The 16,703-nt window shown below is 42.7% G+C and overlaps 2 protein-coding genes across 7 annotated transcripts in view; one reads left to right on the top strand and one right to left on the bottom strand.

The window, feature by feature from the left end:
- The first annotated feature begins 5 nt into the window (after positions 1–5).
- On the top strand, positions 6–16,641 carry CENPO (centromere protein O). Of its 3 annotated transcripts, none has more exons than XM_043604400.1 (8): positions 6–137; positions 376–474; positions 1,927–2,093; positions 8,159–8,276; positions 8,960–9,219; positions 11,193–11,364; positions 12,308–12,419; positions 13,564–16,641. In XM_043604400.1, the coding sequence occupies exons 2-8, from the start codon at positions 444–446 to the stop codon at positions 13,565–13,567; spliced, it is 864 nt and encodes a 287-aa protein (XP_043460335.1). In that variant the 5' UTR covers positions 6–137; positions 376–443; the 3' UTR covers positions 13,568–16,641. The 3 variants fall into 3 exon arrangements, with proteins under 3 accessions (XP_043460335.1, XP_043460334.1, XP_043460337.1); XM_043604399.1 differs by having other exon boundaries at positions 13–137; positions 12,308–12,474; XM_043604402.1 differs by lacking the exons at positions 6–137; positions 376–474; positions 1,927–2,093 and adding an exon at positions 3,408–3,740 and having other exon boundaries at positions 12,308–12,474; positions 13,564–14,044.
- ADCY3 (adenylate cyclase 3) overlaps positions 13,354–16,703 on the bottom strand; it is a 91,321-nt gene continuing 87,971 nt past the window's right edge. For 2 of the 4 annotated variants that reach the window (XM_043604398.1, XM_043604396.1), the window contains exons 20-22: positions 15,696–15,819; positions 14,908–15,032; positions 13,354–14,361 (exon numbers count right to left, since the gene is read on the bottom strand). In XM_043604398.1, the coding sequence (XP_043460333.1) occupies positions 14,179–14,361; positions 14,908–15,032; positions 15,696–15,819 (432 nt within the window). In that variant the 3' untranslated portion in view covers positions 13,354–14,178. Of the gene's footprint in view, positions 14,362–14,703; positions 15,033–15,695; positions 15,820–16,703 lie in introns of those variants that run through there. The other 2 variants (XM_043604397.1, XM_043604395.1) reach the window with 1 other exon arrangement.

The raw sequence follows: 16,703 nt of genomic DNA, 5'->3' as shown, positions 1-16,703 counted from the left end.
CCGGGATGAGGGAGGGGCCCTGAGCGCAGCCATGTTTTTGTACGGTGGCGGCGCAAAGCACGCTGGGTCCGATTGGTTTGGTTTTGAAGGCGTGGACGGCGGGAACTCCACCTTGGCCTGGGTGAGCGAGAGAAGAGGTAAGGGGAAAAGAAGACCCGGTGACGGACGAGACCGTGGTCGGGGTGGAAGGCTGAACAGCCAATTAAAGCCGTGTTGTGGGGCACGCGCGGGGGCAAGTAGACTGCCGGCCAGGACCGGGGAACGGGCAGGGTAGGACCGGTCAGGGAAGGGGAGTCCTAGCGGTGTCACTTGGGGTGTCTCGCGACACCCCAAGTGTGAATAGATGTGACTTTCTTGCCTTTTTTCTTTTACCAGCAAGGACATCTGGGTCCCTATTAAGGCTTGCCTGCACAACTTCGTAGGAAGGCCGGTGGAAAACCGAGATGGAGTGGGCGAATGACAAGTCCAAAGGAGGTATTCAAAGGGTCGCCTTTTCCCCCTTAGTACTGCTGCCAAAGAGGACGCCTAGATCAAAACAACCCTTTCCTCCTCTAACGGATGTGTGACCCGGCCTGCTGGGAGCATTATGGTGAAAGATCCAAACACTGAAGACTGAAAAGGCACAGGCCAGCTAAGATTATTCATTGCAGATGGGAAATTATTTCAGACATTTCTAGGCTCCTGCTCCTTTTTAAACGGATAGGTTGCACTCATAATAATGCTTAGTGTTTATATATTCGGAGCTACAGTTCTAGTCACTGAGGTCTCGTTCCTTTCCAAGATTTTTTTGGGTGGGGTCATTTATGCATTACACCTGTAGAAGGATCGGAGCCAAGCAGTGACTTTGGTGTTGGTTAGACTTGGGTGTGTCCTGGCCCTGCCATTAGAAATAATGTGGCCTTGGGCAAGTTATTTTGCCATTCTCTGCTCTCATTTCATCTGGAAAATGGAGGCAAGTAGTAGCCTTATGGTGATGGTTGTGGAAAGAAAATAAGAACTGAATTATCTTCATGCTTTATTTTTTTTTAAGCTTATTTATTTTGAGAGAGAGAGCGCGCGCGCACGAGCATGAGGAGGAGACAAGCAAAGAGGGGAGAGAGAGAGTTCCAAGCAGATTTCACATTGTCAGCACAGAGCCTGACCCAAGGCTTGATCCCACCCTTGAGATCATGACCTGAACTGATATCAAGAGTCAGACACGTAACCGACTCAGCTACCCAGGGGCCCCTTCATGCTTTAATTCTTTACATAACGTGCAAGTAAAACATCTAGCACGGGGTCTTAATGTGTAGGAAATGTGCAGCAAATGCTTTATTGTTAGACTTGATTGGCATTATGAAACTGTGATGGTCCTTAATCTCTTGGGAACTGATATTTGCCTTTGAATTTCTGTCCAACTGTGAACTTGTTTTCCTTTCTAAATCCCAGTAATATTGGTAGACAGTTCCCTTTAGTGTCCTTTTAGTCCTGTGTGAATAATACTTCTCAGAGCTTCAAAACACTTAAGGCTCTCTGGATGTCTGAATCCAAAGAGTTATGCATTAGCACTTTGGGGAAACATACATAAAAGCCAATGTAAAAATCTACATTTTTAATAACAGTGTCTGAGAGAGTCAGTGAATTTGGTGACCCTGTTTTCCCCAGTCCTTATCAGAGATAACTAACATGAGTTATATTCCGGTTATGCTCACGTTGGACTGTCCTGGCCAGGAACTGCTTGTACATTGTGCTCAACCTATAAGGCTGCTCATTCTTGATTCTTGTTGTCAGGTCCTCTGGTTTTATAAATCGTGGCCAATGTCTAACATTTTAGCTGGTCAAAGTTCTAAGAAGGGAGTTAACCCTCTGTTCATCCCTGAAATTCTTCCTGTGGCCAGAGTCAGAAATCCCTGGATGCTTGTGAAATTGCCTTTTTACTTTCCTCAGGTGTTTTAGCTCACTTGGAAAGACTAGAGACTCAAATGAGCAGATCCTGTAAAAACTTAAAAGATCCGCCGAGAGAGACAGCAGAGAGCGATCTTGGGACCAAGATTCATAAACTGAGGTGTCTGCGTGATAAGCTCAGGGCTGAAGTGAAACAGCGTCAAGCCAGAGTGAGTACAGGGGCCATGTTAGCAAGCTTTGCTGGAGCATAAAGAATAAGCATGATCTGGGAATTAACAATTTGTATAATGGGTTTTACCTGTGATCTTACTGGATTGATTTCAGTCCTTGACCTCTCAAATGATCAGTTCTGTAGAGTCAGCTAATATCAATGTCAACCAATAATTGTTGGGCGTTACTGATAGGCCAGGCAAGTTCTTCATAATAGCCTCTTAACCTGCACTTGTAGACAGGAGCTTGTTACTTCAGTCTCAGCCTGATGGGTCATTGGTATTTTTGTCATTACCTCCATCTTTCCCTTACAGGCTTGAAACCTCACAGTGAACTTTGATGCTTCCTTCTCTTCAGTTTTCTCTCTTGGCCAGGATAGGTCAGCAAGACCTGCCAAATTTTCCTTTAGGTTGTCTTTGTGCTTCCAAAGTATTATCCACATATGTTGTAAATATTTACCAGGGGATTGGGATGCCGGGATTATTGGAGTAGTCTGCTCGTTGTTTTCTCTTCGTGTATATCTACTTCTCCAATAACTCTTACACAGCCAGGAAAATGCTTCATAAGACCCTACATTGAATTTTATATAAATGTAAAAAGTGTAAACTTATGTCTGACTTGTTTTTTTTGAATGTTGTCTGTGAGATTTATCCATACTGGTGCACATGGTGGTCATTCTTTTTTATTGCTGTGTAGTAATTTCACTTTATGAATATTCCACAATTTATTTACTTAATTGCTGTGTAGTAATTTCATTTTATGAATATTCCACAATTTATTTACTTAATTGTATTGGCGACATTTGGGTTATTTTATTTCACTTCAGGGCTGTGAAACATTCTTGTTCCTGTCTTTTGATGTAAAAATACGTACTTTTCTATGAGGCGTATACTTTGTAGAATTGCTAGGTCATATTTGTCCTTAGTAAATGCTGCCAAACAGTTTTTGGAAGTGATTCCACCAATTTTACATTCCCAGCACCTGTGTAAAAGATTTCCATCATTTTGCATATTTACCAGTAGTTGATATTGTCAGTTTAAAAAATTTGTCACTCTGCTGAGTGTCACAGTATCTCATGGTGGAGTAATTTGCAATTGCCTGATAACTAATGCTGTTAAGTACCTGTATTGGATACTTGAAAGTCTTCTGTTGTGAAATAGGCTTTTTGAGGCTTCTGCAAAAATTTTATTGCGTTGTGTATCTCTTACTGAATTGTAGAATTGTTTACCTATTTTGGATATGAATTCTTTAGTATATGTATTACGAATCTTCTCTTAGACTGTGGCTTGCGTTTTCACCCTAATGGTGTCTTGTGATGAAAAGAAAGTCTTCATTTTAATGAAGGTTGATTTAGGAGTCTAATTTTATACTTACTGCTCTTGTTTCCTTTTAATAAATCTTTGCCTAACTTGAGATGGTGAAGATGTTCTGTGGTATTTTCTAAAAACTCTATTGTACTTTTTACTTTCAGAACTACAGTCTGTCTGGAATTGATTTTTGTGTATGGGATGAAGTAGAGGTCATACTACTACTTTTGTTTTACCATGTGAATATCCAGTGCATTTGCTACCACTTTTTGATGTCCATTCTTTTCCCGTTGTGTTGTAATGGATCTTTGGGTCCACTGTGGGCCTGTTCTGTTCCATGTGGGTACAAGAGATTTATTTACTGTAAGTTTGGATACCTGTCATATATGTCGTCATCTTCAGAATAATCTCGGCTATTCTTGGCCCCTTGAATTTTACATAAATTTGGGAATCAGCTGTCAATTTCCAAAAACCTATAGTTTTGATTGGGATTGCATTGAATCTATACACCAATTTGGAGAGAATTGAAATATTTTCAATATTGCATTTTCCAGTTAGTGTACATGATGTATCTTTCCATTTATTTAGTTCTTTAATTTCTCTTAGTAATGTGTGCAGTTTTATGTGTAGAGATCTTTATTTTTTTAATTATTTTTTTAATGTTTATTTATTTTTGAGAGAGACAGAGTGCAAGCAGGGGAGGGGTAGAGAGAGAAGGAGACACAGGATCTGAAGCAGGCTCCAGGCCCTGAGCTGTCGGCACAGAGCCTGATGTGGGGCTCAGACTCACAAACTGTGAGATCATGCGTGACCTGAGCCAAAGTCGGACGCTTAACCGACTGAGCCACCCATGTGTAGAGGTCTTAAACATCGTTCAATATATTTATCTTTATGTATTTGATTTTTCCTGATGTTAACGTATATGGCAGGGGTCCACAGACTTTCTGTATAAGGCCAGATAGTCATTATTTTAGGCTTTGTGAGCCACCTGGTCTCTATGGCAACTATTCAGCTCTGCTGTTGTACTGTGAAGTAGCCATAGACAATAAGTACGTGTGTGGGTGTGTTCCAGTCAAACCTTATTTACAAAAATAAGTGTCAAGATAGGTTTGACCCACAAGTCCTATTTTAATAGCCCCTGATGTGTTATCTTTTAGAAATTTTATTTTCATATTATGTAGAAATATATTTGATTTTTATATATTGATTTTATGACAACTTTGCTAAATCTACATTAATTCTATTTATCTCTCTATTCTTTTGGGATTTCTACATCTGGAATCATATCATATGCAAACACTAACAGTTTTACTTCTTTCCAATCCTTGTAATTTGTTTTCCTTGCCTTATTCTACTAGCTAAGTTGTTTCCTATATTGTTGAGTAGAAATAATCTTAGGGTCAACCTGTTTGCTCTAAATTTTGTATACATACTCTTATCAGATTAAGGAAATGGTCTTCTATGTCTAGCTTGCTCATTTAATTGTGATCAAGTATTGAATTTTATCAAATGTTTTTACTGCATACATTAAGGTGGTTGTATGGCTTTTCTTTTATTAATGTGGTGATACATATTGATTGGTATTTGAATGATAATGGCTTACATTTTTAGAATAAACCTAAGTTGGTTTGATGTATTACCTTTCTATATAATGTTGAATTCTATTTGCTAATATTTGCTAATAGGACTTTTACATCTAAATTCTTGAGATTGTCTTGTGCTTTTTTTTTTTTTTTTTTTTTAATGTCCTTTTCGGGTTTTGGCATCAAATTTAACTGGGTCTTATAAAGAGAGTTGATATATTTTCCTCTTTTTCTGTTCATTGGAAAAGTTTATATAAAATTGGTGTGGTTTTTCCTTAAATATTTGTAAAGAACTACCTGGTAAAACTTTGGGCCTCCTCTGTGGGAAGGTTTTAAGTTTCTGATTCAATTTCTTTGATTAATATAAAGCTTTTATATTTCCTGTTTCCCTTTGGGTCATCTTTGGTAAATTGCATTTCATTTAAAGTTGTTTGAACCTTCTTGTTTTTGTTTTTATTTTTGTTTCTGTTTTGTTTTATTTTTGTTTTTTTAATTTTTTAATTTTTATTAATTTATTTTTTAATTTACATCCAAGTTAGCATATGGTGCAACAATGATTTCAGGAGTAGATTCCTCAATGCCCCTTACCCATTTAGCCCATCCCCCCTCCCACAACCCCTCCAGCAACCCTCTGTTTGTTCTCTATATTTAAGAGTCTCTTATGTTTTGTCCCCCTCCCTGTTTGTTTGTTTTTTTAAATTTTTAATGTTTATTTGAGAGAGAGAGAGGCAGAATGTGAGTGGGGGAGGGGCAGAGAGAGGGAGACACAGAATCCGAAGCGGGCTCTGGGCTGTCAGCACAGAGCCTGATGTGGGGCTTGAACTCACGAACTGTGAGATCATGACCTGAGCCGAAGTTGGACACTTAACTGACTGAGCCATCCCGGCACCCTCCCCTCCCCTGTTTTTATATTATTTTTGCTTCCCTTCTCTTATGTGCATCTGTTTCGTATCTTAAAGTCCTCATATGAGTGAAGTCATGTGATATTTGTCTTTCTCCGACTGACTGATTTCACTTAGCATAACACCCTCTAGTTCTATCCATGTAGTTGCAAATGGCAAGATTTCATTTTTTTTGATTGCCAGGTAATACTCCATTGTATATATATACCACATCTTCTTTATCCATTCATCCGTCCTTGGACATTTGGCTCTTTCCATACTTTGGCTATCGTCGATAGTGCTGCTATAAACATGGGGTTGCATGCGCCCCTTCGAAACAGCACACCTGTATCCCTTGGGTAAATACCTAGTAGTGCAATTGCTGGGTCGTAGGGTAGTTCTATTTTTAGTTTTTTGAGGAACCTACATACTGTTTTCCAGGGTGACTGCACCAGTTTGCATTCTCACCAGCAGTGCAAGAGATCCTCTTTCTTCACATCCACACCAACATCTGTTGTTGCCTTTGTTGTTAATGTTAGCCATTCTGACAGGTGGTATCTCATTGTGGTTTTGATTTGTATTTCCCTGATGATGAGTGATGTTGAGCGTTTTTTCCTGTGTGGGTTGGCCATCTGGATGTCTTCTTTGGAGAAGTGTCTATTCATGTTTGCCCGTCTTCACTGGATTATTTTTTGGGTGTTGAGTTTGGTAAGTTCTTTATAGATTTTGGATACTCTTATCTGATATGTCATTTGCAAATATCTTCTCCCATTGCATCAGTTACCTCTTAGTTTTGCTGATTATTTCCTTTGCTGTGCAGAAGCTTTTTATTTTGATGAGGTCCTGATCAGTTTTGCTTTTGTTTCCCTTGCCTCTGGAGATATGTTGAGGAAGAAGTTGCTGCGGCCAAGATCAAAGAGGTTTTTGCCTGCTTTCTCCTCGAGGATTTTGATGGCTTCCTGTCTTACATTGAGGTCTTTCATCCATTTTGAGTTTATTTTTGTGTCTGGTATAAGAAAGTGGTCCAGGTTCGTTCTTCTGCATGTCGCTGTCCAGTTTTCCCAGCACCATTTGCTGAAGAGACTGCCTTTATTCCATTGAATCTTCTTTCTTGCTTTGTCAAAGATTAGTTAGCCATACGTCTGTGGGTCCATTTCTGGGTTCTCTATTCTGTTCCATTGATGTGAGTGTCTGTTTTTGTGCCATAAAGTTGTTTGAAGCTTCTTAAACAACTATCTTGTGAATAGGATTGATCAGTAGCATTGTCTCAGTTTTTAATCTGATTGGTAATTTGTGATCACTCTTCTCTTTTTCTCTCCTTGATCAGTCTTGTTATCAGTTTTGTATCAGTTTTATTAAAGAACCAATTTTTGGCATTATTGATTTTTCTCTTTTACACATTTGTGTTGCATTTTCATTGATATTTTCTCATAATTCACTATACCCTTCCTTCTATTCTTTAGATTTAAGTTGCTTTTTAGCTTCCTGAGATGAATACTTACGGATTTTTTTTTTTTTTAGTCTTTCTTTTCCCCTTTTTGTTTGTGAGGTTATAAATTTTTCACTAAGCACAGTGTCTTGGTCACATATGGGCTGTTGGAACAAAAATACCATAAACTGGGTGACCTATCAACAACACACGTTTCTCACAGTTCTAGGGCCTGGGAAGTCCAAGATTATGGACCCGGCAGATTCAATGTCTGATGAGGACCTACTTCCTCATTGATGGTAGTCTTCTCACTGTAGTTGAAGTGCTAGAAGTGTAGTTTACATGCTGGCAGGGGTGAGCTAGCTCTCTGGGGTCTCTTACAAGGGCACTAATCTCATTCATGAAGGCTCCAATATTGTGACCTAATCACCAGCCAGAGGCCCTGCCTCCAAATACCATCACATCGGGCATTAGGTTTCAGCATATGAATTTTGAGGGATACAAACATTCAGTGCCTGTCACGTGGCTTTAACTATATCCCGCAAGCTGTGGTATGTCATGTTTTCATTGCTTTGCTACCCTGTGCTTACCCTAGACTTGCTTTACACCCTTTTCTTTTTCTTCTCACAATATTCTCCATTCCTATCAAAGTCCTGATTCTTCTTTGGGCCAGCACAGTTGCTACTCTGATTTCTAGCACAGTGACCCACAAAATTTTTCCTTTCTTGTGAATTCATAGCACTAATGGGTCACTGTAGTATAATACACTTATTACATAATAAAAAATACTCTGCATTTATGTGAGGGCAAGGACCCTGTGCTATGCCCCTTTGCACCCAGTTTGATTTGCTGCATATTTTGCAGATTAAAGCATCTACTGCCAATGCAGAACCCGACCAAACATTGGAGATCAGTGAGCAAGAAGCTGTGGGAGGAAAAGAGGAAAATATGAAAGCCATTTTGCAGGCATATCGTTTTACAGGTATAATTTATTTTCTGACCTGTTTCAGTCTGAGTCTCTTGTCTCTAGTGCATTGGTTTGCTAGATATATTCTTAGTCCTGGACTTATTTCATGAGCATGGATTTTGTCTTCTTCAACCTATACACACAAAGCTGGCATACTGTTTGTGGGCATCTTCACCTACAAAATCGGCCACTTTTTGCAGAAGATTGGTTGGTGGCCAGCTTAGATTATTCATTTTAGCTCTAGTGTGTGTTGGACCCTGTGGTAGAACTGCCTTTGCTGCTGGCTGGCTTGATATCACTGGTCAAGTTGTTTCAACCTAGTAAGTCTCTGTTTTCCTACTATAATGGGGATTTATCCTGCCCATTATCTATGGCATAAGAGGATTGTGGAAGGAACTGCACTGTCATACATTATTTGACACTCAGAAAAAGGAGTAACATGAAAATTTCCAAATCTCTTCTTCCATAATTTGATATAAGGATGTTTTATCTTTTCCACCATCTTCCATGGTTTTAACAAGTCAAATCTGAAGTGAGGCAGCGTCAGAATAGAGTCTGTTATGTTCATTCAACAAACATTTGATTGTTCATTCAACAAACATATTGTGTATATGAGGCAGTGCTGAAGTGATTGCACAGCTGAGAAAGAAACTACCTTTGCTGACATGTGTTGACAGGTATCAACTTGTTTGCTTCAGGGCTCAGTGGGAAACGGACCAGCCGAGGGGTCTGTGTCTGCATCAGCACTGCTTTTGAGGGAAATTTGCTGGATTCCTATTTTGTTGACCTTGTCATACAGAAGCCACTTCGGATACATCACCATTCAGTTCCAGTCTTCATTCCCCTAGAGGAGATATCTGCAAAATACTTACAGACTAATATTCAGCACTTCCTGTTCTGTCTCTGCGAATACCTAAATGCTTACGCTGGGAGGAAGTACCAGGCAGATCAACTTCAGGTATCTATCTGGGATCTTATATAGGATTTTATTAGCCCAGAATAGGCTCAAAAGGTGAAAAAAGGCGGGGGGCAAGTTATTTTTTATATTTTATCTTATTTTTATTTTTTTATTTTAGAGAGAATGCTCAAGTAGAGGGTTGGGCAGAGGGAGAGAGAGAAAGAATATCTTAAGCAAGCTCCACACTGAGCACAGAGCCCATGTGGGTCTCTATCCCATGACCCTGGGATCATGACCTACTGAGCCACCCAGGCACTCCTCTTTTGTATTTAAAATGTTTTATAATTCTGAGCCAGAAGTTTGACCATTGTCCTTCTGATGCGTGTTTCTTATTTATATACAAGTTATTTTCCACCTTCTTCCCCTTTTGAAATTCTGGATGCTGTTGAAGCACGGATGCTGGTTAAGGGATTTTTCACTCCCGAATGGTAGTCGTCAAGCTTTTATACTTGACCCTTTCTTCCCTTCACAAAGTACAGTCATACCTCATTTTATTGTACCTCTCTTTATTGCACTGTGCAGATATTGTGTTTTTCTACAGATTGAAGGTTTGTGGCAACCTTGTGTTAAGCAAGCCTATTTGTGCCATTTCTCCAACAGCATTGGCTCATTTTGTGTCTCTGTGTCACATTTTGTTAATTCTCTCAATACTTCAAATTTCTTCATTATTTGTTATGGTGATCTGATCAGTGATTACGATTCACTAAATGTTCAGATGATGGTTAGCGTTTTTTTATTTTTATTTATTTTTTCAATGTTTATTTTTGGGACAGAGAGAGACAGAACATGAACGGGGAAGGGGCAGAGAGAAAGGGAGACGCAGAATCGGAAACAGGCTCCAGGCTCTGAGCCATCAGCCCAGAGCCTGACGCGGGGCTCGAACTCCTGGACCGCGAGATCGTGACCTGGCTGAAGTCGGACGCTTAACCAACTGCGCCACCCAGGCGCCCCAACATTTTTTAGTAATAAAGTGTTTTTTAATTAAGGTCTGCATATTGGCAGGGGGGTGCCTGGGTGGCTCAGCTGGTTAAGCGACCGACTCTTGATCTCAGCTCAGGTCATGATCTCACAGTTTGTGAGATCAAGGCCCATGTTGGGCTCTGTACTGATAGTGTGGAGCTTGCTTAGGATTCTCTCTGCCCCTCCCTCTCTCTCAATTTTTCTCTCAAAATAGATAAATTTAAAAAGATATGTACACTGGTTTTTTAGACATAATGCTATTGTGTACTTAATAGGCTACAGTATGGTATAAACATAACTGTCCTGGGAAACCAAACAATTCATTTGACTTGCTTCATTGCAGCAGTCTGGAACTGAACCCACAGTATCTCTGAGGAATGCCTATACAGTTTTTGTACTGTTAATTCAGCAGGGATTTATAGAGTACTTACTCTGTACCAAGTGTCTTGCTGAATCTTAGGTATAGTTGCAAAGCAGAGTAATACATAGAGGAATACTATCCATCTTTGCCTGAACTCTGGCCTACCTTCTTGGGGTTGCATTGGAGCTAGGGTTGGGTGAGAAAAAAAGTGCTTTTAAGTAGACAGGAAATGAATACAGATAAGGAATATATAACTTTTAGAAGCTGTGTTCCACCCATGCATTTAGAATGACTCTGAAGCTCTTAGTTGTCAGTTAAACTTACACTGATAACGTGGACACAGACACAAAGCATCTTAGCCAACTGTATGAAGACAATGAAATTCTTGGCAGAAATTGTATCTCCCTTACGCCCCCAACCCCCAGCCGTTTATTTAGTGTTTTCTGCAGGTCTTTCTAGGATGCCACTAACTCTTCACATCTTTATCATTAGTCCTTTTTACAGGCTTTTCTCTTTTGTTTAGTTCTCTGAAATTTGATTAATGGGCCCTATATTTGTAGACATGTTTGTTTGAAGTGTCACAACCACTCACTGCCTTTGGAACTGTAGTCATCATACATTGTGTGTCTCTTCTGACCCCCACACCCCTTAGAGAGACTTTGCAGCCTTTCTGGCTGGGCCCTTGCAGAGAAACTCGCTGTGCAACTTGCTGTCGTTTACTTACAAAGTGGAGCCACAGGGTCGGTCGTTCCCATTTTGTGCTAGACTGCTGTATAAGGACCTCACGACAACCCTTCCAACTGACGTCACCATTACGTACCAAGGTGAGAGGAAGGATGCCTCAGTGAAGAGATTACAATGTGCTCAGCGTTACTCAGGTTGAATGAGACGGTAAAATAGGTAGATTACATCAGTTGGACCTTTGGAGACCCGTTCTTCTGTTAATCTACCAGAAATTCACTCAGTAGAATACAAAGAATATTTTTCTTTTTTTTTAATATATTTTTTAATGTGTATTTTTGAGAGAGAGAGATATTGAGAGTGAGTGATCTGAAGCAGGCTCTGTGCTGACAGCAGAGAGCCTGATGGGGGGATTGAACTCAGGAACTGGAAGATCATGACCTGAGTGGAAGTCAGACGCTTAACTGACCGAGCCACCCAGGTGTCCCAAATGTTTTCCTTCTTTCTACCAGTTTTTCTCTCCTTTTTGTGGGTAGTAGACATAATTTACCCTTGTTGCCTCCCCTTTGTTCCATCCAAGTCTGCTAATGCTCCTCCAGTTTAAGATTTGTTTTCTTTGGAGACCCCTCCTGAAGAGAGACAGCTCATGAGGCTGTCAGAGGGTCACTTGTGATGAAGAGAGCCAAAAGACTCATTTCACTAAGAAGCCAAGTAGACAAGTGTATATGTCGCTCTCTAGAGACCCTTCTCTGGATGGGAATTTTTTAGGGCTGGCTGAGAGAGCTTTATGATACAGTTTTATAGTTAAATATACCATCATAATGTGACATGGGCAATAACGAAAAATAGGATAAAATATTTTTAGGAGGTGGAAAATTTGAAGCTGCCGCAGATTTCACACCATAGAATTTAGGCTTCCTTCTGGGCAGGGTCTGTTTGGGTCTCAAAACTTCATTGGTCCAATAAAGGGCAGCCTCTTTCCTCCAGACCAAAAAAAAAAAAAAAGTTACGTGGGTCCAGAACACCAGTGATCCAGGTTCAGGTTCCCCCAGTTGCACTAAATGAGATTGATTTAATCTGTTTTAGGGACGGACGCCTCATCCACTTCATGGGAAGAACAGCGAGCATCCCATGAAAATCTGTTTTTTACGAAGCCCCTGCATCAAGTGTTTACTTCGTTTGCAAAAAACGGAGAAAGGTTGGATATGAGCCTGGTCTCCTAGAATATTATTTTCACTGGGAACATGTCAAAAGTGAGTAAAGTAATACTGTGCACAGTCCCAGGTGTGGTCCTGGGAACCGAAAACTATTGAAAGACTCAGAGCCCTTGCCTAGGGACCATCCTTGTAATGAGAACATTCATCCCATCATGATGGTAAGGGGCAAGTTTGGACAATTGAGGTATTGATTTGATCATATATTTTAGCTGAAAATCAGAATGTGTGTGGGGCAGAAGGCATTTTGTGAAAGAGGGAGTATGTACCATTCAACTGAAGAGTAGCTTTTATGAAAGCTTTAATTCTGCCTCGTTTTCCTGAGTCTTTTGAAAATAAAGTTTTTACAACATTCTGGGTTCCTGAATGACAGTTAAGGAAAACGTGTTTGATCCTTAGATTGAAGCAGTGTATTCTAGGCCCGTTTCATAAAGAATATGGTGTGAGAACATACTGTGGATAATCAGGGCTCTATGTGGCAAATGCTTTGTTTTCTAAAACACGTCAGTTGAATGTGTTAGGTCAGCTATAAAAAAGCACGATCAGAAGTCTGCTCAAACTCAGCGGTTACAAAGGGAAGCAGACCTCCCTCATCTGTCTTCTGCAAGCTCTCCCATGCTGCACAGGCCTGATAGGAGTCCTGACCCCCCTTCCTGCCCCAGAGCTGCAGCCAGGTCTCTACCGTGGTCACTCTTTGGACCCGATGACCAGGAAGTAACCTATGTGTGTGGGAGCACAGGGGACTCCTAGAGCCAGCTCGGCCCACCATTAGAAGGAAGCAGCTTGAGAGTAAGAGAGAGGTCTTAGTTCAGGCTCTTGCCTTCTAGGCATGTGGTAAGGATGAGTGGTGTGAGTTAGCAAAGCACTTAGCGCTTTTCAGATGATTGGTATTAACAGAATTTTCACAGTGATCACATCCAAGTTGAATAAAGCTTTTAATAAAACAGTCTTCTTTATCAATACCTGTAAATTCTCTTTTAAAGCAGTAGCAAAGGCGACTGTAGCAAGAGCTCAAGAGGCAAGGCAATATTGGAAAGTGTTTAACAGAAAGTTAAAAATATAAATGTAGAAGATCTGTTTATATATTTTTCTCTCAGAAATAAATTCCCTTTCCCTCCCTCCCACCAGGTAAAAGGAAATATTGCACTTTCTGCTCTCATGACTAAGGTGGCAGGGGTTCCAGAAGAACCTTTCAAGATTATCAGGAACATCAGCATGAGGGCCGGTTCACCTAGCCCGGACCATATGGAGACCAGCAGCTCTCCAGCCTGAAAGAGGCCTTCCACGTGTGCGCCAGGGAGAGCAGGTGGCCGCTCGGTTGTCGAGTCCTGCCAGGTCCTCGTCCGAAGCACAGCTCTCCCACCTGCGCTCCCAGCCCTGCAGCAAAGGCAGCTCTGTCCCACCTCGGATACGTTCCCGCTCACAGTGGCCGTGGCCTCTCTGGGGGAAGGAGGGCTGGTCAGACCCGGGCTCTGGAAGGATTGTTCCAGTACTATGCCTAAGACCCCTACTCTCTGAGGAAGCTACAGGCACGCTGAGGAATAGTATGGCCACCCTCAGAGCTCACGTATCCATGAACAAATGAAGGCTTGAGATTTTTAAACCTAAAGTCTATGTGAGTGTGCACTTCCAACAGTTTGGGCAGGTTGGGGCTTGGTCATTTGTCCTTTCCCAAGGCCTTTCTTTGATTCCAAAAAACAGATTCTCCCCTCCCATTTGGACTGTTGTGGGGCTCGCAGCCATTCAGGAGTTGTCCACCACCTGGTGGGGCAGGGTGACCGAGGAGCCGTTAGGGAAGACAGCTGGCTTCTCCCGCCCCTTCAAGAAAAAGGTTAGCAGCTCCCCCTTCCCTTTCACAAAGATGGGCCCTCGCCTCACAAAGCGGAAGCCGTACTCCCGAAGGATGGCTTGTGTTTCTTCCACCACCTGTGGAGGGAGAACATAGCGTGAGCTCAGCTGCCCAGAGGGTGTCCACATGTGGCCCACAGGCCCCAATCAGCCTGCCTGGAGTGTTGCTCTCCAGAACTGTTGGGCTAAGCCCCTTATCTGCATGCCAACAGGCACAGAGTGGACAGTGGCAGGATGCGGGGTTGCCTAGGGCCTTTCCCTCTCCCAGTGACCGTGCTCCCTGTCCCCAGAATCACTCTGTTTTGTCTCTTCTCCCCGCTCTGGCGCTTTCTTGCCATGGGGGTGGCTTCAGGGTATTGGCTGTTGGCACAAGATGTGGTTCATTCCAAGAGGCAGGACAGCCTTACCAGAAACTTAAATCTAAATTTTGGAAATGGGGTCGAAGTATTTCCTGCCTTCTCCTGAGGCATCCCTTTCCACCCTTGCCTTTAATCTTCCAAAAACACCAACTTGATAACCTGGGCCAACAGAAAGGAGGCAGTAGCATGTGGCAAAGCACCCCCTATTCTGACTTTGTGCCCGGTCCCTGGGTCTGAGCACATGCTCGGCTCTCGCTGGACATACCTGAATGTTACCCATGACCCCTGTGGACTCCATCCTGCTGGCTACATTGACCGTATTGCCCCAGATGTCATAATGTGGTTTCCGGGCTCCAATGACCCCAGCCAGTACCCCTCCTTTGTTCATGCCTGGTATAGAAGCATAAAATTAAGCACAGCCACATGTCCCATTTTGTCATCATCCCATCTCAGAAGCCATCAACTCCTCCCCCAGAGAAGTTACCACCCGACCCCAACCACAGAGCTCCTAAATCTGTAACATTACTCCTGAAGCTTGTCTCTAAGCCACCAGAGGGCAGGCATGTCTCCTGTTTATCCTGTCCTTGGCAAATGTCAGCTGTCCCCAGTATGCTAACTAATGTATGCAGTGTGGAAGTTGACAGTTGCAACACATATCTGGTACTTCCAAGTGTCTTGTGACCTCACCCAGGAGTGTGGACCCCACCCCCACCCCCAGTAAGGGCAGCAGGTGACATTAACTCCTAACAGGCTGGACAGAGGCAGCAAAGGCCTGGGCAGGCACACAGGACTGGTTGGGGAAATATCCTGACTTCCCAGCCGGACTCCTAAGGCATGCTTTTCACGGTCAACAGTACAGGACAGACAGCTAACCATCATTTTGTCAGATGTGTGGTCTGAACATCTGGAAGAGATCCCTGAGGTCCCAAAGCTGTGACCATGTGGCCTTCCTCGACCTAAATGCCTCAGGGCTAAGTCCTCTTCCCTCCTGATGTGCTGAGTCCCTTGTGTCAGAGGAACACATCGAGGAGCAGACAAGCCTGAAGCCCTTACCTATGCGCAGCATGAAGTTGTTGAAGGACTGGTTGTTGATGTTGGTGAGTGTGTCCTTCATGGCCAGAGCGAAGTCAGCCAGGTCAGCCAGGTGCTGCCAGCGCTCCCGGTCAGACTTTTCCTCCTGCGCCAAGGAGCGGCCGTGAGGGCAGCAGGAGCCAGCGTGGGCACCTTCCTCCCCTTCACGGTATTATTGAGGTGAGTTCCTACAGCTACGTGTTAAAGGCCTTATTCTCCACTTCCTCCCACAGACAAGTCCATGACCTCTGCCTCTGTGTGTCACTGACGCTTCACCTGGGTCCCTTTGGATCCAGGGCAAAGCCCGGGCGGTGGTGGGGAAGACACGTCCTGTCAAGTCACTTCGTGTCTGCCATGTAGCAGATCAGTCCTGCCTCATCACCACCTTGCCCGAACCTGGTCTTATAATTTTGAGATAGCTGTCCTCACTTTGATTCCTGAGCCAGATTATAAGCACGGGAAGGTCATGAACCATCTTAGATGCATTTCTTTAGCCTCATCCATAGAATGGAGACGGTAGCAACACTTAACATAGTATAGGACAGTTATAAGACAAAACAGGATGATAACAGTGTAGGAAGAGCTCTTGGGACCAGGGCCCCCACAGCTCCTCTCCTCCCCTGGAACGAGCTAGCTAAATGGCTAGGTCCACAGGTCTGATTCAACAAGAGGACAGGCCGACGCCAGCCGGTGAGCTCTGAAGACCCCTCTTCTAATAAAACTGCTTCCGATCTGGATGTCGTCATTGTTACATAATTGTGTGGATGGTTTCTACTCCCTGGTTCTTTCCAAAGTATAGAACACGAAGGGAGCACGGCCACAGTTGAAGCAGCTTACACCCGGGCTAAGCTGTGCAGCAATGGAGGGGTTGTGTGTCCTATTTCTCTGCTCATTAAACTTTGCCAATAAACCTGATTTTAAATTTGCATTGCATGGTGCTGGCGGTGCGTGTGTCCCTTTGGCACAACCGGTACCCGGGAACGTCAGCTA

This window comes from Prionailurus bengalensis, chromosome A3 (assembly GCF_016509475.1).
Source record: "Prionailurus bengalensis isolate Pbe53 chromosome A3, Fcat_Pben_1.1_paternal_pri, whole genome shotgun sequence".
NCBI classification, from domain to species: domain Eukaryota; kingdom Metazoa; phylum Chordata; class Mammalia; order Carnivora; family Felidae; genus Prionailurus; species Prionailurus bengalensis.
Note: the sequence above shows the minus strand (reverse complement) of the source record. Positions and strands in the feature narration are given on the sequence as shown.

What these genes read in the sequence shown, in the direction of transcription:
- CENPO (XM_043604399.1), top strand. Translation starts at nt 444, where the DNA reads ATGGAGTGGGCGAATGACAAGTCCAAAGGAG. An exon ending in ACCAGGCAGATCAACTTCAG is followed by an intron (nt 9,220 to 11,192) that starts GTATCTATCTGG and finishes CACACCCCTTAG; the next exon opens with AGAGACTTTGCAGCCTTTCT. An exon ending in CGTCACCATTACGTACCAAG is followed by an intron (nt 11,365 to 12,307) that starts GTGAGAGGAAGG and finishes AATCTGTTTTAG; the next exon opens with GGACGGACGCCTCATCCACT.